The sequence below is a fragment of the Vicugna pacos genome, chromosome 6 (genome assembly GCF_048564905.1).
Source record: "Vicugna pacos chromosome 6, VicPac4, whole genome shotgun sequence".
Lineage (NCBI taxonomy): Eukaryota > Metazoa > Chordata > Mammalia > Artiodactyla > Camelidae > Vicugna > Vicugna pacos.
Window position 1 is genome coordinate 30,070,753 of NC_132992.1, and position 22,400 is coordinate 30,093,152.

The 22,400-nt window shown below is 35.4% G+C and overlaps 1 protein-coding gene, 1 long non-coding RNA gene and 1 pseudogene across 3 annotated transcripts in view; 1 reads left to right on the plus strand and 2 right to left on the minus strand.

The window, feature by feature from the left end:
• The window catches only part of LOC140696851 (uncharacterized), a 513,284-nt gene that overhangs the window by 117,347 nt on the left and 373,537 nt on the right, over positions 1–22,400 (plus strand). The gene's annotated exons all lie outside the window — the stretch shown is intronic.
• Positions 5,937–6,873, minus strand: LOC102544480 (olfactory receptor 4K3-like; annotated as a pseudogene).
• On the minus strand, positions 14,807–15,751 carry LOC107034933 (olfactory receptor 4F21-like). Its single transcript, XM_015251028.3, has one exon. It carries the CDS (start codon positions 15,740–15,742, stop codon positions 14,807–14,809), a length of 936 nt encoding a protein of 311 aa, XP_015106514.2. The 5' UTR covers positions 15,743–15,751.

The window sequence follows — 22,400 nt, forward strand, 5'->3', positions numbered from 1 at the left end:
TAATTAAAGAGTGGGTCCCTCTTACCTGCACAGGCTCATATTTTACTCTCAGCAGCTTCAAGGGGTTGGGAAACAGAGAGGTTAACTCTTTTTTAGAGTCATTACTGTTTACGACACATTGTTATAAATAGTTCTTACCATCAAGATTAAAACCAATTAGCCGGACTAGGTATTAATGACTAATATTTGTTCCATTATTGGCTTTCTATAGAAATTAGGTCTTTCATGAACGCTGGCTTTTCCCCAGGGTCAAGTATCATTGAGATGCAGAGCAGAGTAATAAGGAAATCGAAAAATTGGTGTAATGAGTAGTAATTAGTGTGGTCCTGGCGATACTTTTTCCAATTTGAGATTATAGATGTTCATCAAATTATTGATGCCAGCATTATAACTGATTATATCTGTTCAGCATCAATATCATGTTAAAGACCCAATACTACAATATACCCTTTAATTACTAATCCCATTTAGAGAAATAATGAATTGGTATGTGAATATAGACTCAAAAATTTCACTTGGAGTTTTAATACCGAAAATTATTCTATGTGGAATTCTAGAGACAAAGACATTTTTGTTTTTTGGAAAGAAGGCAGTGTGTGTTCATGACTTAGATATATGTAAGTGGTGTTCTTCACAGTCTTCACAAACCACTATATGATGGAGTATCCTACCTCGGGCTTCCCCACAGGATTGCTTTTGGTTTTCATTTGTACAGCTGTTGCTTGGGATCCCTTTTGTGAAAAATAGTTCCTGTCTAGAGAAAAGGGAAGCTATTTAATTAAAGTGAATCTATGTTCTGGAGGTACCAGATCCAGAGTATCAGTCCTTTTTGGCCAAAATAGCAAACAAAGCTTTATATGGCATATGTATATCAATCAGTTTACATGGAGCTAGCCCTCTCCAAAGAGCTGACAAATAGTGGATTACAAAATGATGGGAATATAATGAATCTGAGAATAACAAGATTGCAGTACAGTGTAAGAAGTGTTAATTGTGTGGAAGAGGGAAAACCGAGACAAGGAAGAAGTGCAGAGAAAACTTAGTAAGCTGAGGATGTTTTGTTTGCAAATTTGATCCATAAATATTTATTGCCTCCAGCCAGGCCTAATTAGAGGGTGGAAGGCAATAGGTTCACCATTAAAGAATTAAGGACACAGTTTCCATTCACTACTTGTTCTCCTCATCTTAGGAGTATAGAATACAAGGAAGGGTGAGGCAGTGTGAACATGCAATTACATGATTTGTTTTCTAAACTGACTTGACAGAAGTCAGAAGTATTGGTCAATTTTCTGTGGCTGCTAGTTTAGAAGCATGAACATTTTGATGCATATTATTACTAAATTAAAAAACCCAATTTACTTTTTGTTTCTAATATAATGATACTAACTTTTCCAGGATAATAAATGACCCATACTTACAGTACATTCTACCATAATATCATTATAATGGGGGCTGAGGGGTGATTTGGTGTCTGAGACAAATTTGCTGCTTGATCACTCAGTTTTTGGTGGTAACCCTTAAACTGATATTCCTGTTAAGTATTTTGATCACAAATTCTTCATTATTCAAAACCACGTTTAGGATCAGTTCTGGTACTCTGTGAAACAGGCAGCATGGCAGAATTGTAAGATCTTTCTTGGGGAAGTATCTGTAAAGGGGATGGAGCAGAAATAGGCAGGGAAAGCCTTCATAACAAAAATGCCAGTGTGGCTCCTGTGAAAGAAGAGGGGGAGGGAGAGAGGATTGAGTGGAGTAGCCACAGAGGGCAGTGCAGCTTTTGGAAAGTCTCAACTGGGTTGTTGAGCGAGCTCCACAGTCACTGGGCAGGAAGGTCCCTGCTCCAGTACACCCACTGTTGTCAGTCACTGTCTGGAGCAGCCTGGGGACAGATGGCCTCTGAATGCTGTAGTATAATGTGAGATTTCAACAGCTAGAAGTTGTCAGCTAAGTACATTCCCTGAAGCAAGTTTTTCCTTCAAGGGAGATGTGAGTGGTGCACTCCTATGGCTAAGAACAGTGGTGGATATCCCATCTCTATTGTATAGCAGACTTCACACCATTTGAAGCCATTGGTTTTTTTCACTGATCTGGTATTTTTTGGTTTCGTTTTGAAAGAAACCCATTTTTCTTTGCTAATAACTATTTGCTTCTAAAACACTATTAAACCTACCTTTATATTCATTTTCCAACAACTCCTCATTGATGGTACTCATCAGACTTACCATTTATTGAGAAAAACAGGCAATATTGTGTATTCAGTGCTATTATAAGTAAGTAGACTTGAGGGGTCTGTAAAAGGGATATGTAACTTTTAAACAAAAAATTACATGTGAAGAATAGCAGTTTACTTCTATCTTTTCATACATTTTATTTAGTTCTCTTACCTCATTTAATTGGCCAGGCCATCCAGTAAACATTTTTAAGACATAGGAAAGTTTCCAGTGTTTCATCAACAGTTATAACTTGTGCTGGAAATATTTTTAAGATACCTTTATCAGATCAGTAATTTTCATTCTGAGCATAAACCTAAGAGTTTTATCTTGAAAGTTTAATGGATTTTATCAGATGGTCTTCCTGTATCTATTGAGATATTTGTATGATTTTTCTCTTTTTTCTTAACCCAGTGATTGATTTCTGATTGGTAAATCAACCTTGCACTTCTGATATAAAAATAATCTGTTGTAATATATTATTCTTATATATTGTTCCACTTTATTTGCTATTACTTTTTTTTTGCCTCTATGTTAATAAGCGAATTTTCCTTTATGTCTTTGTCTAGCTTTCATGTCAAATTTATACTTGTTTCATAAATGAATTGGGAGTAGGGTTAGCATCTGGTCTGAAACTCATTCTCTGTACTTTGTGGACATCTTGGAGAATGAAAAAAAAAATACAGAAGGAAAGATGGTAACAACTTAGTCACTCTCTTGCAAGCATGTAAATTGGACCTCTATATGGTATCTAGATTGCTAATGGTACATCAGCCCTGGAAACAGTAAATTTATAAATTTATTGGATAGAGTCAGCTGAAAAATGTCAGTGAGCTATGTAATTATCAAAGTAAACATTGAAGATGTTTCATCACCAAAATAAGCTCCCTCTTAAAAATGATGCTGTACATGCATGATTAGGTTTGACCCTTCATTGGTAATATCTGCTTCAGGGTATGGATCTGAGTGATATTTTCATGATTGTCTGGTTGGGGAAAATGTAAATTTCTGCAAACATCTCTTGATATAGTTTGCATTTCTTGTTTTTTTATATTTTTGGGAACTAATAACTATAATTATTTGTATATCTTTGTTAGATCAGTTATATTGTCATCATGAGCCCTTTAACTTGTTGGCATAGAGAGAAAGATTGATATGTCATTGTTGACTTTTTTAGGTATTGCTATAGGGATCTCACCCAAGCAATCATGACCCTCTTCTCTTCACAGGAATAAAGTAGAAATTAACATATTGTAAACGTGTGATAATACAATTTTATTCAGCAAGTGACATACATCATTCAGAGGTGTGAAATATGTACTATTACACATACAATTTAATTTAAAACGATCATTTAATGCCAATATAACTGCTCTTGCACCAGTGTAACCCTACTAACCATAACAATAAGCTTCATGCCCTTTCTTTCTGTACATACTTTACCATCTATATGTGATATATGTGTCCATATATATGTACATTTTGGGGAGGGGGTCAGGTGAGCCTTCCCTAGAAACCTACAGTGAATGAATGGGCATTGTATTGTAGGTTTTTTTTTTTTTTGATTTGTAGAGGGCCAAAGAGAAAGCCTTTCCTTTGTATTTTCCTTAACTTGGCACTATATAATATTTGAAGTGTACCAAACAAAATAATTAAGTTACAAAGAAAAATGCACAAATGAAAAAGGGTACAATGATAAATACCACATTACCGATACCATTTAAGTTGTCTGGTCTTCTTCTGTAGTCCATACATCTCCGGGCTGGATCATTGGCTCTGCTCCTCTTACCTCATGGCTTCTATTACTGACTCTAAAGCACCTGCTCCAGGTGTCCTCTATCCCAGCGCTTGGGACAGGGGAAAGAATCTGGAGCTGATGTCTTTAAAGTGATGACTTGAGAGGTGTCCATATCACTTCTCATTTTCTCTTGCTACAACTTAATCATTTACCCACAACTGTCTACGGAGATTAGGAAATCCACTCTGTAGCTCTGTGGTCATGTTTCCAACTACAACTTGGGTGATGTTCTGTTAGTAATGGGAAGAATAGGCATATGGACACTGGGGAACACTTAGCAGTCAGTTACTGACAAATTATTTGCATGTTTAGCTTTACAAGACGATACAACAATACAGATTGTTATTTAAAGTGGTTAAATCAATTTACACTGACCAGTAGGACATAGAATTTCCATAAATGCACATTCTCAACAATTGTTATTATTGTTATTGTTAGATGTCTTTTTAAACCCGTTTAACAGGTGAAAAATGGTATTTCATTATGGTCCTAATTGTATTTCTCGGCTTACTAATGAAGTTGAGTGGCTAGTATCTATTACTGTTTTGTCTTCAGTGAAATAAACATTTGTTCAAATCACTTGTCCATTTCCCCCTCTATTGGGTGGTTTATCTTTTTTATTCATTTGTAGGAATTTTCATAAAATTATATAAAATTATTGGTTTAAAATTTTTTTTATTGATTTATAATCATTTTACAATGTTGTGTCAAATTCCAGAGTAGAGCACAATTTTTCAGTCATACATGAATATATATATATTCATTGAGACTTTTTTTTCTCTGTGAGCTACCATAAGATCTTGTGTATATTTCCCTGTGCTATACAGTATAATCTTGTTTATCTGTTCTACAATCTTGAAATACCGTCTGTCCCTTCCCACCCTCCACCCCCTTGTCAACCACAAGTTTGTATTCTATGTCTGTGAGTCTATTTCTGTTTTGTATTTATGCTTTGTTTTTGTTTTTTGTTTTTTTGTTTTTTTTTAGATTCCACATATGAGTGATCTCATATGGTATTTTTCTTTCTCTTTCTGGCTTACTTCACTTAGAATAACATTCTCCAGATGCATCCATGTTGCTGCAAATGGCGTTATGTTGTCAGTTTTTATGGCTGAGTAGTATTCCATTGTATAAATATACCACATCTTCTTAAATTATTGTTTTTTTTTTAATGGTTTCTTTTGGCTTTTTTTTTCTCTTCACTTTAAATATCCTCTGCTTTTAAGCAATGCATCCTTATGAGTTCTTTAATGTAAGGTAAAACAATAATCATAAAAATCATTTATTAACTTAAGAAAAAATAATGTTTCAAGGGATTGCAAATACTTCTTCATGTCTTATTTTGGAGAAAAACTTAAGGGAAACTCCACCTTTAAATCAACAGTTAAGACTTGGAGACTTGAAGCATAGTGATTCTGCTGTGGAATATAAGTGCAATAGTATTATGCCTTGATTCACTTATCTTTTTGTTTTATAACTGGATACAGACCACCCACATATCTTCTCTAGCAAAGTTCAAGTTAGAGTGGATAAATAATGTATTTTTGGGAATAAGAATAATGATAACTAACTCAAAGTGATTTAGTAAGTAATCGTAACCTAGGGAAATGCATAGTATGGTGTTGGGAACACAGTAGTGTTTAGTATATTGTAGAAATTATTATTTTAAAACTATCATTATCATTATTGTTATCATATAGTAATTTTTTATCACATACAAAGGAATATTTAAGCTAATTATTATTCCCTCCAGGCAGTAAAAATACAAATGTTGGGTTTGAATATATTTTCTTAATGGAATAAATCAAGCCATATTATCTGGGAATACTTACAGCTTACACATATGAACATATTTCCAGTTTAGTTTACAGATCAGAATGTGGCCAAATAGGGGAGCCCACTGTGGAATTGCTGATTACATGAAAAATCTAAAACTTATCCCTTGAATTCATATGCTGACTTATCAGTCTCTTTATGGCATTCTTAATCTCTTTGTTTCTAAGTGTGTAAATGGCCGGATTCAGGAGAGGCGTGATTACTGTGTAAAACACAGCAAGAAACTTGTCCACCCAAGTGATGTTAAGTGGCCACAGATAGATGAAGATGCAGGGTCCAAAGAACAACACCACCACTATGATGTGGGAAGTACAAGTAGAGAGAGCCTTGGATGCCCCATCCTTGGAGTGAAGGCGGACAATTACTAGAATATAGGTGTAGGAGATGAGCAAGAGAATGAAGCAAGTTGTAGCCAAGACCCCACTGTCAGCATTTATCAATATTCCTAGAGTATGAGTATCCATGCAGGCTAGTTTGATCACCAGAGGGATGTCACAGAAGAAGCTGTCCACTGTTCTGGGCCCACAGAAGGGAAGTTCTAAAATCATAGCTAGTTGACTGATGGCATGCACAAAGCCAATGATCCATGATATGAAAACTAGCCAGATGCACCTTTGCCTGTCCATGATGCTGGAGTAATGGAGTGGCTTGCAGATGGCCACATAACGGTCATAGGCCATTGGCACAAGCAGTACCATCTCACCCCCTCCAAAGAAATGAACGCAGAGGATCTGGCTCATGCAGCCCCCAAAGGAGATGGTTTTATTAACCTTTAGGAAGTCTGTGGTCAGTTTAGGGGTGGTACTGAGGAAAGGCAGAAGTCAACAAATGAGAGGTTGGCTAAGAGGAAGTACATTGGGGAATGCAGATGAGAGTGGGTGATGATTAGAAACACAACAAAAAGGTTGCCCATAACAGTCATCAGTAGAGTGTAGAAAATGGCAATAAGAGGAGGGTCTGGAGCTCTCTTGAGTTACAGAGTCCACGGAAAATAAACTCAGACACCACAGACTGGTTTGCTTCCTCCATTTAGTACAGTTGTAGTGCAACCAGAAGAAGTGATGAACTAAGAACTTCTAGAATGGAAAGAGGAACTTAATATTCAGATGCTGGAGAGCAGAGCAGACAAATACTTTTCAAGTGCAAAACTGAAACATTAGCATTGTACTAAATTCAAAATTGAAAATAAAGTTTTATTGAATTTATAGATGGACACAGTCTTGTGACTAAGGAGGCGAGCTAAGTGTAGAAGGGCAGGTCAAAACCTTTATCCATCTGAAGTATTGTTCTTATGGGGGTCAAAAATGAATATTCTGATAAAAAGTGTTAATTGTAATGTATTCCATAAACAATTTATCTAATGCCTGAATCTACTTCTTCTGCAGGGAGAATGCATAGGCCTAAAACATATTTAGAGGGTTTTAATTTTTCAAGTTATATTTAGGGCAATAACCTAATGCTACATTTCTCATACAATACATGCTTCTTAGAAACAAATCTATTGCTAAGTTGATATATATGAGGAGACTGAATTGAACCAAAGTCATTTACAAATTCTGGGAAAAACTGTTCATTAATTGACTTGAGAAAAAATTATGTTTTAAAGAGACCTCAGGTACTGACTTTTCTAGTGCAAAATATTTCAATGCATTTTGAATCTCCCCTTGAGAGAGTATATCCATAATATTATATATTTCCATAGACGGAGTAACTCTACTTATTTAACATAAATTGACTGGTCCTTTGCCCTCACTGGTAAGAGAGATGTCTTTTTTGAGAGTAGCTTAAAGGACAGACGAATGAAAGCTAGTTTTACACATGACTTTTTTTTTAACGCTCATCCATGTTTCTTTTATCTACATATTTCTCTGTGTTGATTTTTCTTCTCAATGGTTATAATAATAATTTTTGACACTTATATGATTCTTATTATATCCCAGGCACTCTTCCAAGCACTTGACACATGTGACCTAATTCAGTCCTCACAAAAGATTCTATTACTATCCCTGTTTTGCAGATGAGAAAACTGAAACATACTGACATTCGTGGCTTACCTGGAGTTGCTCAGCAAGTGGCTCAGCTAGTCTGCAAACTAGGGAGCCTGGCTCCAGGGTCCGTGCGCTCTTGCTTGGCTGCCTCTCTGTGAATCCTTCTGGAGAGAGAGGTCTTCCTGTTGTGGTTCTGCCTCAATGTTTCCAGTTGAAGCAGATCTTTTTTGCTAGGCTCCAGTCTTTTTTCTCGATGGTTGTTCAGAAGTCGGTTGTGGCTTTGTTGTAGTTGCGAGGAAAGGCAAGTTCGTGGTCCTACTACTCTGCTACCTTGACTGGAAATCACACATGACTATTCTTAATGGGAGAAAATAGAAAGTCTAACTTCATTTGTTCTTAAACTGTTCATTTAGATTATTTAAATTGAGCTCTATGGAAATGTATGTATTGCCTATTTTCTTTAAGCCAGAAAGCAAAGTCCTTTTTCTTTCCTTCTTCTCGCCCTTCCTCCCTCCCTTCCTTCCTGCTTTTCTGTCTTCCTGTGTTTTTTCCTTCCTTCTTTTTTCCCATTCTTTCTTCTTTTATTGAATTATTTATTTGATATGTTTATTGTGTAAGCTCCAAAAGGAAAGTAATTTTGTTTCTTGGTCACTACAGTATTCTTGGTGGCTAGAGGGAGCCATATCTTTTTGTAGGCAACCAATAAATATTTGTTAATTGAAAGAGTTATACTTCTTTGAAGATTCAGTATAATCTGAATCTTCAGTATAAAGGGGGAGAGGCCACGGAATAGCTATAAGACGTATCCAAGCAGGGATTTTTCTCTCTACAGACATATTTGCTGGCATCCATGGTTCCAAATTCCTTTCTTCTGCTCATGGTTTAAATTAAACTGACCATTTCCTGCTTATGCCCTACAGCTTCACCTTTCCAGTGCTGGTCAGACTGATCCTTTCACATAGACACTTAGATCTTTCTTCTTTAGTCTCTCTTCATCACTCTCTGTTATCCTATTATCATTTTCAGTTTAGAGACTGAGAAGTGTTAAAGTTGACTAGATAGCACATTTTATGTACCATCTATGTTAAGCATTTTATAAACCTTTGTCTATTTTGTTAGATATTCCTTCCATAGGGCTTAAAACATTTTGTGTTTCAACCAGCAATATACAGAATTGCCTGGTTTTCCGCTCTTTGTTAACACAATGTTTTGTTAATATGGCGATGAGAAATGGCATCTAAATGTAGATTTAATTTCTTATTGTGAAATTAGGCATTCCCCCCTACTTTTAAAGACTGTTTGCCTTTCTTTTTGTTTAAAGTGCCTGCTACCATTTTTTTTGTTTGTTTTTTGGTACATTTTCCTATTGAGTTTTGCTTTTATTTTCTCAATTTCTTTTTCTCAGAACAAGTAAGACTATTTTTTTAATAAATGAAAATCAACATGTGGGTTATGTCCTTGTGACTATCATCTCACCAGTAAATTTAATTATTTTATTTTGTTATTTTTGGTAAGAACATCACATCACATAACATCATATCACATAAACTATGTACACACATATTATTTTAATAATCATGTTTCTTGCCCTTTTGCAGGTGAGAAACTTGATTTTGCCAAGTCTTAAGTTTGAAAGTACTAGAGCTGGAATATAAACTGAGGTTTGTCTGACTTCAAAGTTTCCAATATAACTTCCCCACTAAAAATGGCTTCTGGTAGGAATCTGATTTTAAGAAGACTAAGAAAAGTAAAACAGATTTCTAAAATAAGGCATTTTGTTTTATAAGGAGGTAACTAAGACACAAACAAATGTAAATAGCCCTATTAATATTTGACTGAGGCTCTTCTCCATTTAGTACTTTGATCAGTGGTAGAACAAGTAAAATCCAAAAGGAATTAGGAAAACATCAGGATAAGTTGGAGAGTCTGTGAGAACTGATCTCATCAACCTGAGCATCTGGGAACTTCTAAGATTGTAGAAAGGCAGTGTTTTTTGTTAGCATGTGGAAATGCTGTTAGGAATCCAGAAGTCCCAGGGATTAGTTGGAAGAGAAAACTCATAATCTTTCCTATAAGCACATTAACTAAATAACACATTCAGAACTGTAATCACCGTAGATAAGTATGGAAAACCTGCTGTAGGGGGGACGTTAAATCTTAAAATAGGGGAAGGCATTGAAAGTGAAAGCTCAAAAATCAGATAGTTTGGGATATACTCACTCTACACAGATCACCTCTGAAACCTGATCCCTGTCCCTGACTGAGAAAGCTTACTCTAGACTTACCTTTAGTCTGAAATGAAATCCAATTAATTTTTGCCATGGCAAGTGTTGGTGAGAGTGCATCCTCCTCCATATGGCAAATGTACACTCTAGAGTACACTCTGAGCTTGGAAACTTTCATGTCTGTGTCTTAAGTAAAGTCAAGTATGTGGAAGGACTTTGCCTATCATGTGCCTTGGGGATCCTTAGTTTTCCCCTTTCCCTGTGGAAACGTTGGACTTTGAGAGCATAATTCTATAATGCACCTTTTCAAAGCAAGATTACAGTTAGTTTAGTTAATGACACCTGAAAATGTAGTGGAAGGAAGTTTAACGTGTTTTACATTTTTTGTTTATTAGGAGGCTATAACTTGTCTTCTTCTCTGTAACTACCGTGTCATAAGGTGAACTAATGTCAGATCCAGTCCCAGCGGAAGTGGGATGATTTATGTGGGTGGGCGGGTGACAGGCAGCTTGTCCTTGTCATTTAGAAGCTACGCCTGTGACTTAGGAACCTACTTGAACTGCTTCCAGGGACTCAAGAGGAAATTAGTTCTCAGTATTCTCAATGTTACCTTGAGCAGAGTTCTAATGTTAATGGTTTGAGTGTGAACCATATTACAGGCATTCCTCTAGGTGATTGAAAGATAGTAGATAGATGTTTTTTAATTTGCTACTTTATTAGAGAAATAATATATGTATACAGTTATTTAGTAAGATGAAAACAATTAATTAGATGTATTTGGAGCAAATATTGAAGGCCCCCTTTATCTGTCCCCTCCCAGTCTCATCCACTTTTGGAGGTAACAACTATTAGTCATGTAGTACATCCTTCTGTTACTATTCCTGTCAGTAGCAGTAAGTGTACATTTCAACATATGCCATTGGAGACAGTTTTTGTTTTTTTCCTTAAATTTTTTTTGTTTGCAGTTTTGAGTTTAAATAACTTACATGTGAAAGGCTATTATTACTAAAGCCCCATTTCTGTCTTTTCTCTTGTCCACTACTGTCCCTGCCCCTCTCCTCCTTTGTTACTGTCTCATTTTCTCCCTCTCTTGAGTTTTGTTTATCTCTTTCATTTCTAGATCTCAAAATATTCAAGTGAATTTATTTGGTTTACCAGCCATTTTGCATCCTGAGGTCTAGAATCCATAACCTTTAAGTTTATGAGAACATAAAGATTCCATGCTTATTCAGTTGCTTTTGTGCTTCAACACACTTTACAGGTATCATCTCATGTAATCATAATGGCATATATATCCACTTACTGAGGAAAAATACAGGCAGAAGAGGCTAAATGACTTTCCTAGGTCTTATAGTTATTAAGTGGAAGACCAGTGAGAGTTTTGTAGTTGCACATATATATTTGGGTTACCATTGCACCCAGATACACTGCAGTCTCATTTCACATCAAATCCTCCTGTGGTCCTTTTGCTCAACCATGCACAATACCTCTGTCTTAGGAAACCACTGGTCTCTTTTCTATCTCTGTAGTTTCCTTCTTTCCAAAATACCTTAAAAATGGAAGCATACAGTTTTTTGCTTTTTGCATCTGGCTTTTCTCACTCTGCACTTGAGATTCATCCACTTTGATGCATGTGCTAGTAGTTTCTTTTTATTGGTAAGTAGTGTTCCATTGTATAGATGCACCAAGCGACTTACGTGCTCTCTGGTTTAGAAACACTAGAGTTGTTTCCAATTTTTAGTGATTAAGAGTAAAGCTATGTGAGCATTCTTGTTCCGGTTTTATGTGTTAAACTTTTTTTTTTTCCCACTGGAGTATCACAGAGTGGGATTTTGGGGTCACAAGGTTAATTGTTCATATAATAATGCAAAACTTCATAAGAATTATATTCAAAATGATAAAGTGAATGGCCAGTATCCATAGAAAAATATATTATATAAGTGTGTTTATCATTAATGTTGCTACTATTGTTTAAAAGTTTTGTCTAATTTAGTCTGTGCTCACCCTCATAGTATGTAAAAATAGTTTTCTGCCTTCAACAGTGCTGCCAGGTGGCAAAGTTTGGAAAATGAGACTGGAATTTAAAAATATCAGAAGTTGAAGTATCTAATTTTCTCTAGTGAGGTCAAAAGGGTATACTGAATATTTTCATAGATCATAGTCTAATCACTCCCAGATGCTTCAGATGAAAGAGATCCTGGGTGCCATGTATTACACCAAAGACCATGCTTGCTTTATATTCCCTCAATTTTTTCCTTTAAAGGTGTTACTAGTATTTTATGTTGATTTACAAATGACAGAGTATTAATAATACTACAAAATTAATTTATATGAATAGTCAGATAAAGGATACTGTAGTAATTAATTTTTAAAAGCACAGAATATTTAAGGTTGGAGAAATACACCTTTATGTTCCAAGATTTTATATTTTTATCTTCAAATACTCAAGACAAAACTTTCCATAAAGAGGGGGTAAAATGCGTGGAGGTCAAAAGAAAAATCAGGGGAAGAGAGCCTGAATATGCTTCCCTGCCAAGGCCCCACTCATGTTGCAGGGCCTGATCTTTGTGATGACCCCATGGAATGGGTCTCTCGTTGAAGGGCTATATCTCAGCATATCCTGCAAGAAGTCGCAGAGTTAGGAAGCCTGGGACTGCATCGCACAGCTAAGTTCTTCTGACTTCTGCTTCCATGGTGCCATTCTGGTTCTGTCAACTTTTAAAAGCTTAATTCTGTTTCCATGGCAGCTAACTGATTTTCATAGCTTTCTGAGGTTTCCCTCTGTATTGTTCATTCAAGTTCTTCCTGAAGAAACTGTTGGCAAACACTACCATTATCAACTAATTTCCTGTTTGGAAATTTGTGGAAATTAGCATTATATATCTCTGCCTGGGACCATCTATCTATAGAATTGTGCATCAAAAAGTGAGAACAAACCTTACTGAATCTTAACATCTAGGGAGCTCTAGGACTGTACAGAGGCACCGCTTTTGGTAAAGGGAGGTCTTTTGCTCTTAGAGAGTCCAGAAGTTCCAGGAAGTAGCTGAGAAGAAACCCTTTATGTTTTTAGAAACTTTACAAACTTCCAGGAAATCCCAGTTGGCATATATGGAAAGTTGATATTGAAATACTGAGAAATTTGGCTTAAATGTGAGGGAAGAAGAAAAGGAAGAAGCTGAGATTGTTCTAGAGGATAAGATATATAACATTTGGAAACATCATTGTCTGTGATTGGATTCTTCTTCATGCATAAAACTGATTTAAAATTTTAATTAGGGCCTGAAATACAGTCAGATTGCAGTAAAACAAACAATGTATTTTCTGTTTGGACAAATGTTTATGGGATAGTGTTATCCTCAGTATGTTAGGTATTTACTGTGGAGAGTAGCTTCTGGGGTGGGAAACTTTAGAGCTTTGTGTTGTGGGTAGAACAAAGTTTAAACACTGTCCATGTTTTGCTTTGTGGGATCTTTAAGTTTCTGTGTTTCTCTAAATTGAAAGCATTTCTGATAATGTACTTTTTTCAAATTCAGAGCCAGCCAAAATGTCAAAGTGAATTTAGTTATAACAGTTCGAGAGATGAAAGTAAAGTAGAATTTTAAAATGTTCTTTGGTTCATTTGATTTTTTTTTGTAGGTGTGACAAAATTTTTACTTTGATCTATAGCTGTGGTTTTTGTATTGCAACTAAGATTTCACTTCTTTTTCTTGCAAAAGTCGTTTGGCTTTTATGTGTAACAGGTGATAGTCATCTGTAGGAGTTGATCTCAGAGTCTGGTCATGACTTGCAGAACCATGCCCATGGCTGAATGGTCCACCTTTAACTCTGGTTTCATGGGAATTGTGGAAAGCAGAGAAGTATTTTATATCACTGATTCTCTGTGCTCAATTATCAGTTTGGGGTTCATTAGAGTAAAAAAAAAAGTTTAATTTGCACTTCTCTAAGTAACAAGGCAGTAATGGGAGCATGCTTTTAAGTTTACTTTTATTGCCAGCAGCACCAGAAAGTCAATCTCACCTCTTTTCTCTGGTTCCCCAGCATAGATGCACAATATTTGCTGTGGGAAATGCTGGGCATGCCCAGAAGTTAGTGCATCCTCAAATCATGAACAATACTCCAAATACCTTGCCCTTCAGTTGGGAGAATTCTAAGTCATAGAATCTATAGAGTCTCCTGAAGGACCACAATAAGCTTGCACTGTTATGTTAACATATAAGGATCTTTCCCTTCCCAGTATCAGTTCTCCATTCCCTTACTGATGCTTCCAAAGATCAGCTTCCAATTAAACTACCTGCAATCACATTTTGTCTTTTGGTCTTCTAAGGGAAAGCAACCTAACTAAGTAAGTAGGTAGAGCTATTTATGCCCTACACATATATCTATTCAGTGTGATGATTCCTGACATTTCCCAAAGCAAGCTTGTAGCTTATTTCCAATTTTATGGAAAGCTGAGGGGATTTTATTATATGTTTTGTTATTGTCTAAATAGTCACAATTTCAATCTAAAATATTATTTAGTAGATACTGCTGCTGTCTGCTAAAATAATAAAATAAATAACCTTACATGGTAGAGTCACATTTCCCATTGTGGCAAATGTAATGAATAAATGCTCTACAGAAGCAGTAGAATTTTGTTCATTGAGGTAGATGATACATCCAGTTTTGTCTGTTTTAAATCTAAGATGCCTAAGTGGAGATGTCCAAAAGGCAGATGGATATACAGTTTTCGAGCTCCAAACTCAGATCCAATCAGCAAAATTTGATATAATGTTTTTGTTTGCTCAGTCTTTTTATGGCTACCTTTATATCTTTGTTCCTTAATGTATATATAATGGGATTTAAGACAGGGGTAATAGCAAAGTCAGCAATGAACAGATATTTGTCAATTGATGATCTGGGGAAAGGCCATACGTAGAGAAACATGCATGGAGTGAAAAAAAGAACCACCACAGTGATGTGAGCTGACAAAGTGACAAATGCCTTGGATAAATCTCCCGAAGAATGTTTCCAGACAGTGACCAAAATGAAGATATAAGAAAGGATTAGCAGGAAGAAGGTGCTCATACTCATGAAGCCACTGTTGGCAGCAACAATAAACTCAAACTTGGCTCCATCTGTGCACGCAAGTTTTATAATCCTGGGAAAGTCACAGTAAAAGCTGTCCACTTTGTTAGGACCACAAAAGGGCAAGTTTATAATGAAAACAAACTGAGACATAGCATGGATCACCCCAATTACCCAGCCAGTGAGTACAAATGAAACACACATTTTGGGGTTCATGATGTTCAAGTAGTGAAGAGGCTTGCAGATTGCCGTGTACCTGTCGAATGCCATGGCTATGAGTAACACCATCTCCACTCCTCCCATGATGTGGATGAAGCATATTTGTGTCATACAACCTTGGAAAGAGATTATCTTGTATCCATTTAAAAGGTCTGTAATCATCTTGGGGACTGTGGTAGAGGCAACGCCCACATCAATAAAAGACAAGTTGGCAAGCAGGAAGTACATAGGAGAATGTAAATGAGAATCAAAAATTACCAAAAATAAAATGAAGAGATTTCCCACGATGATCCCAAAATAAATGAAGGAGAATATCAATGTGAGAAAAACTTTGATTTCCCAAGAACCAGAGAGTCCCAGCAATACAAACTCAGAAACCACCGAATCATTTGGTCCATCCATTGACTTGGGCAGAAGATCTGATGTTCAATTCACCTTAGGATAGAAAGTAATGAAAAGTCAGAATCAGTGCTATAAAAGTAGATTTCCTATTCATCCTGCTAGCTTGTTTTTTGAGGTTGGTTTTTGAAAAAGGAAAATTAAAATTGAAATTGAAAATTGAAAAAGGAAAAAAAGACAATATGGAAACATTGTGGTGATCAGAAGAATAATTATATTAAAAACTGAGTACTTTGAATGCAGGTAAATGTGGTTACTTCCCTTCTTATTTCGGTTTCCTACTTTTTTGTTTTGTTTTGCCTCTCAAGTTTCTAGACATTTCTCCTGACCACTTACCTAGGTGTTCTCCCATGTGAGTTATCTTAGTCATTCTGTCACCTTCACACTAATGTTCTCACACCAAATTGGAAATTCCCTTTAGTGTATTTCTCTTTTCACTGGTCAAATGGAAACTGAAAACAGGCTGAAACTGTTTTGTGTTTCACCTTGCTTCACCTGTCGTATTTTGTTTTTGTTCTTTTAATATGATTTACCATGTAAGTAAGGTCCTCAGATTGTGATTACTCATAATGTTTGGTTCATGAAACAGCATCATAGTGCATATACATACCTCTATATTCAATAAAAATATTGAATACGAAGCCTGAATACCTGTTAATAAAAATGTTAATTAAACAAATATTAACAGATGCCATTTATCAATACATCCTCTATGCAAAATTTTGTACTAATCACATTATCTCATTTAAACCTCATAGAATTCCATATAGAAATGCTGTTTTATGAGATTTATTTTATTAATGAAGAAACTGAGTCCTAGATGGACCAAGTGTCAGAACCAGGGCTTTTATCCAGAGCTATAGGCCATCATAATCCATCCTCAAATCATGGCAGTATGTACTCCAAGGCCAGCATCTTCAGATATACCCTGAATCTGACCCAATGATCCATCAATTAAATTTACTTAAGCTTTTTGTTTCCTTTGACTTATTACCATTAGTTCACTTCTTTAAAAAAATCTAATTGCTAATCTTGTGTCCCTTTCTAATTTTTATGTCTTTCCCTAAGTCTTCATCAGCAACTCTCACTTTTCATTCATTCATCAATGTCAAAACAATTCAGTTTCCAAGATTTCTTGTTTATAGAAAAACCCCTGGATTATGAATACATCATATAATAATCAATTTTCAGTCATCATTTTCCTTGATTGTACTATTTATCATGAGCTTGCTTCTGTAACTCTCTTTGCTGTTGGCTTCTTGGCTTTTATAAAGCCTGTCTTCTCACTTATTGCCAACAGAAATCCCATTTGCTCAAGTAGTGGACTGACATCTCTAAATTTTAGGAAAGAATAGCCCTATCCAAGTCTAGAGCATGATGTATGATTTTTCTAAACCAGTTACTATAATCCCATTTTCCTTGGCCATGGTAGTCTAAGATGGCACACATTGCCTAGAACTGTTCAATGAGATGTAAACAAATGTTGTGTCTGGAGGGCTTTCCTTCCCCAATGAAAAGACAAAACTTCATGTAGAGAAGGTTCTTTTCATGGTCCATTTTCCCCCCTGCATTTAATGCTAATGGGACTAAAGCTGCAGCAACTACAGAGTTCTAAATCCCATATATAAATACAAATAGCAGTGAGAATTTAGGGAGGACCTAACAACCAAAGGGCATATTGAGTCACTTAACCAGAGCCAGCAATAGTCTCCCTTCAGATTATTCTTATAAAGTGAGAAAAATAAATCCCAACTTGTTTGGTCCACTAAAAACCAGGTTTTCTGTCAATTTGCTGAATGCACTTAGACCATTTCTACAACAGCCCTCCCATAATTATTCTCCTAACTTTCTGACTTCACTATACCTCTCACTAACTCAGTGATCAGTTCTCTACTCATTCTTAATTTTTGGTGTGACTCAGAGATTTGTGATAAGTGTTTTTCATTCAATGTCAATTTACTCATTTTAACTAATTCCTACATTTTGAATTCTGAATCTGTAGCTTCATCCCTGGACTCCAGAGTAATATTTTAAAGCCATACACAAAAGTGAAAGCCAAACCTCCATCTTCAAGTTAACATGTTAAAACTGAGTTCATAACTCCAACACCTTAGTAATACTGTTATCGTTCTTCCAGGTGCCCAGTTTAGACACCCATGGGGCACTTGTCTCTGTCCTTTAATTTCCATCTCCAATTGTATAATTTTTATTCTCAAATATTCCTCACTTCAGTTCCTTCCCCATTTCCATTGTCACTTTGTCTTTTGTTTCTAGTCTACATATTTTCTCGTCTTGACATTTGAAAAGGCTACTAAATGATCTCTCTGGACCATTTGTCCCCGAGTCCAGTCCATTCTATAGAATTTCCAGAGCTATCCATCCAGAGCTCAAATATGATCACGTGGATTTTCTACTTAAAGCCTTCGGTGGAACTGTCAAGGGAAAATTCTTCATCCCACAGCATATCACATAAGACCCTGAGAGATGAGTAGTATTTTATTTCGGAGAGGGTATTTTTATAAAACTTTTAGGAAATGAATGTATTAAATAGTCAGTGGGTAATTTTCAAAATTGATTTCTATAAAAACTCTTAGTAAAATAGGAAGGATTAAGAATTACTTTGAACATACCACTTTTAATAGAATTTTTAAACCAACAGTCAACAGCTGATTATAGATGAAACATTAAAATCAAAAGCACGAAGAAGGAAGCCTGCAGCACCATGTTCCATCACATACTACAGACAAGAAGATTAAATCAATAAAACTATTAAAGAAAGCTATCTAAACTACAGTTATCAACAAGTCATACAATTATCCATCTCAAAAACTTAAGACAATTACGTGGAAACTTAAATGTAGCAAAATAATTTTGACAAATATAGTGAAGTGTTAATGATACCTCGGTAAAATATAATAGAGAGCTCATTTATAAATGAAACAAATAGGCAGTGTATGCTTTTTATTGAAAAACTTCCCTGGAAGATTTGAAACCCTGATTTAAATGGACGATAAAATCATGCTAATTGATAAAAAAAGATTCACAGTGGTAAAAATACCAATTCTCACTAAACTATTCTGAGCAGTAACTGTAGTGCTCAGTTTTAAAGTCCAGTGGAAATCTTCTGGAACATTACAAAGTGAGTCAAACTCTATTTAAAGCCCAGGGAAATTTTGAAAAGGAAACAAAGTGAGAGTTAGGGGAGGAAAGAGAATATATACTGTAAAAAACTGGAATATATTATAAGCCTATACTAATTGAACAGTGATCAAATTGAGTAATGTTGAACAGGTAAATTAACAAAACACAGTTAAGAATGAGATACAAATTAGGGAATTTAGTGTATAATGAAGGAGGCATTACAGTTATATAGGATGATGAAGGATTACTCAGTAAATTTGGAGTATTCAGTGGTTGTTAAACATATAACTCAACATTGGAAACATAAAGTTGTATCTCACTGGATATCTAACAGAAAAGTAAGTTCTAGATGATAGAAGGCTTAAATGTAATAGTAAAATGATAAAATTTTAATAAAATATGTTATAGTTAAGTTTTAAAACTTGAGGTTGAAGAGGTTTTTAAATGTTTCCTACAAATTCAGAAAGAAGTTTCCATTTTTGTGTTTTTTTTCCCCTCAGCAGAATGAATAAACTTGTTGCTATGGGATTCGGGAAGCAATGTGCCTCATTCTCAGCTGATGGTTATGTGAAGTGGTATAGTCATTCCAGAGGGCAACTGAGTAATAGAGTAAAAAATTATTTTAACTCTGACTCATTAATTGTATGTCTTGGAATGAATTAAAAGGAAATCAGTAGGCAAATATACAAAATGTATAATGCTATTTTACTTTACTAATCAGCATTTCTTATAATACAAACTTCTTTAGAATAAGGGATTAAGTGAGTACATTTATACAACACAGATTTTTAAAAAGATGAAGTATACGTTAGCATGTTAAGATATTGATAAGTCAAGAAAACATTTGTAGAGAAAAAGATCCTTTTATTTAAGGGTGGTGCAACTGGCATTTTGCATTAGTAAATGTTTAGAATTTGTCCCCAATTTCTACAGGTAGTGAGATTTTAAATCAACTTATGTTTGTTTCTTTATCTCCAACTTGTTTGCTGTATTTTTTAGAGGTAATATTTAGCAGTTCCCAGATATCCACATTGGGAAAGATCATTTCTCACAGACCCTCCAACTTATCCTGATGTTTTCTGTTTTTAGATTTTGCATGTTTAATCATTTGATCAAAGTGGTAGCAGAAAAACCTCAGTCATTAACATTAATGGGCTTAAGTACAATCCAATGAAGACAAACAATGAAGGCAGTTTTGTTTTTCAGTATGTGTAACTGCTGTTAGTAATCCAGAAGTCTCAGGGATTAGTTGGGAGAAAATATAAAATTCCTGCAAGTGCATTAACTACGTAACACATTTAGAACTCGTAAGTTCTATAGGGAAGTGTGAAAAACACTACAGGAAAGACAACTTAGTCTTAAAATTGGGGAGAGGCATTGAAAGTGAAAGTTCAAAAATCAGTTATCTAGGTGGGGCAAGGGGTGTATAGCTCAGTTGGTAGAGCACCTGCTTAGCATGCCCAGCATGCACGAGGTCCTAGGTTCAATCCCCAGTACGTCCAATAACAAAAGTAATCAGTTATCTGGGAGATACTTACTCTGTAGAGATCACCTCTGACACCAGATTCTTGTCTCCGACTGAGAAGGCTCACTCTAGATTCTACCTGTAGTCCAGTTAATTCTCTGCTGTGACCAGTGCTGGTGGTAGTACATCTTCTCAGTGTGGCAAATATACACTGTTAAGTGCAGCGTCTGGGCTTTGAAACTTTCCATCTGTGTTTAAATAGAGCCATGTATTTGGAAGGACTTTTGCTATCATTCTCCCCAGGGATCTTTAGCTTCCTAATTTCTCTGAATTGGGGGCATTATGTAATAATGTACCCTTTTCTAAGTTGCAGCAGTTAAATACAACTAAAAAGGTTCTTAAATGTAAGAAAAGGAAGTTTAAAATATGTCTATTCTGTTTATTGGAAGTATATAATGTTTTTTTCTTTTGTTCTGTATCTACAATGTCATAAAGTGAATTAAGAAGTTCTAGTTTCAGCAGAAGTGAGATGAGTTATGTAGACGGGTAGGTGACACGTAGCTCATCACTGGCATGTTGCACCTGTGCTCATGACTTAAGGACTGATATGAACCTCTGCTTCTTGGTACTTCAGAGGAGTATGTCTCAACAGCCTCAGTGCTTCCTTGACACTGAAAATGCACTGTTTGAGTATAAACCATGTTATAGGTGCTTCTTCAAGTGATGAAAAGATAATGCAAGGTTACTTTCAATTCACTACTTTATTAAATAAATAATACACAGATGCAGTCTAATTTAATAGATTCAAACAATTAATTAGATGTACTTGGAGCAAATACTGAAGGCCCCCTTTATCTTTCCTCTAATCTACCCTTGGAGGTAACAACTATCAATCTCGTAGTGCATCATCCTTCTGTTACTATTCCTGTCAATAGTGGTAAGTGTACATAGCATATGCCATTGGAGACAGTTTTCCTTTATCCTTTTTTGTTTTCAGCTTTGTGTTTAAATAAGTTATATGTGAAAGGCTGTTATTACTAAATCCCCATTTCTTTCTTTTCTCTTGGCTGTTACTGTCCCTGCCCCTCTCCTCCCTCCCTCTTTACTATCTCATTTTCAGCCTCTCCAAGTTTTGTTTATATTTTAAATTTCTAGATCTCAAAAAATGTAAATGAATTTATTGCTCGACCAGCCATTTTGTGCCTGAGGTCTGACCATCTGAGTCTGAGAACATAAAAATTCCATGCTTGTTCATTTTCTAGAGTGTTACAACACCCTTTTCAGGCATCATCTTACATAATCATGATGACACTTAGGTACATTTACAGAGGAGAAAACAGGCAAAAAGAGGCTAAGTGATCTTCACTGGTCTTTTTTTAAATTTTATTTTTTATTGAAGTGTAGTTGATTTACAATGTTAGCTTCAGGTGTACAGCAAAGCATTCAGTTACACATATACAAACATACATATATATTTTTTCAGATTCTTTTCCATTATAGCTGATAACAAGAAATTCAGTATATTTCCCTATGCCATACAGTAGTCCTTGTTGTTTATCTGTTTATATATAGTAATATGTATCTGTTAATCCCAAACTCCTAATTTATCCCTCCCCGACCTTTTCCCCTTTGGTAACCACAGTCTGTTTTCTTTGTTTTCTATGTCTGTGAGGCTATTTCTGGTTTGTAAATAAAATTTGTATCTTTTTTTTTTCAAGATTCCACATATAGGTGATATCATATGATGTTTGTCTTTCTCTGTCTTTTACTTCACTGAATATGATAATATCTGGGTCCATCCATGTTTCTGCAGATGGCATTATTTTATTCTCTTTTATGGCTGAGTAATATTCCATTATATAAATATACCATGTCTTTTTTTGTATACATAATATATATAATTAACTTTTAATGTATTTTTACTGAACTATAGTCAGTTTACAATGTTGTGTCAATTTCTGGTGTACAGCACAATGCTTCAGTCATATAGGAAAATACATATATTCGTTTTCATATTCTTTTTCACCATAAGTTACTACAAGATATTGAATATAG

Bases quoted from the DNA above. Each gene is read 5' to 3' on its own strand.
- LOC107034933 (XM_015251028.3), bottom strand. From the start codon at position 15,742: ATGGATGGACCAAATGATTCGGTGGTTTCTGAGTTTGTATTGCTGGGA.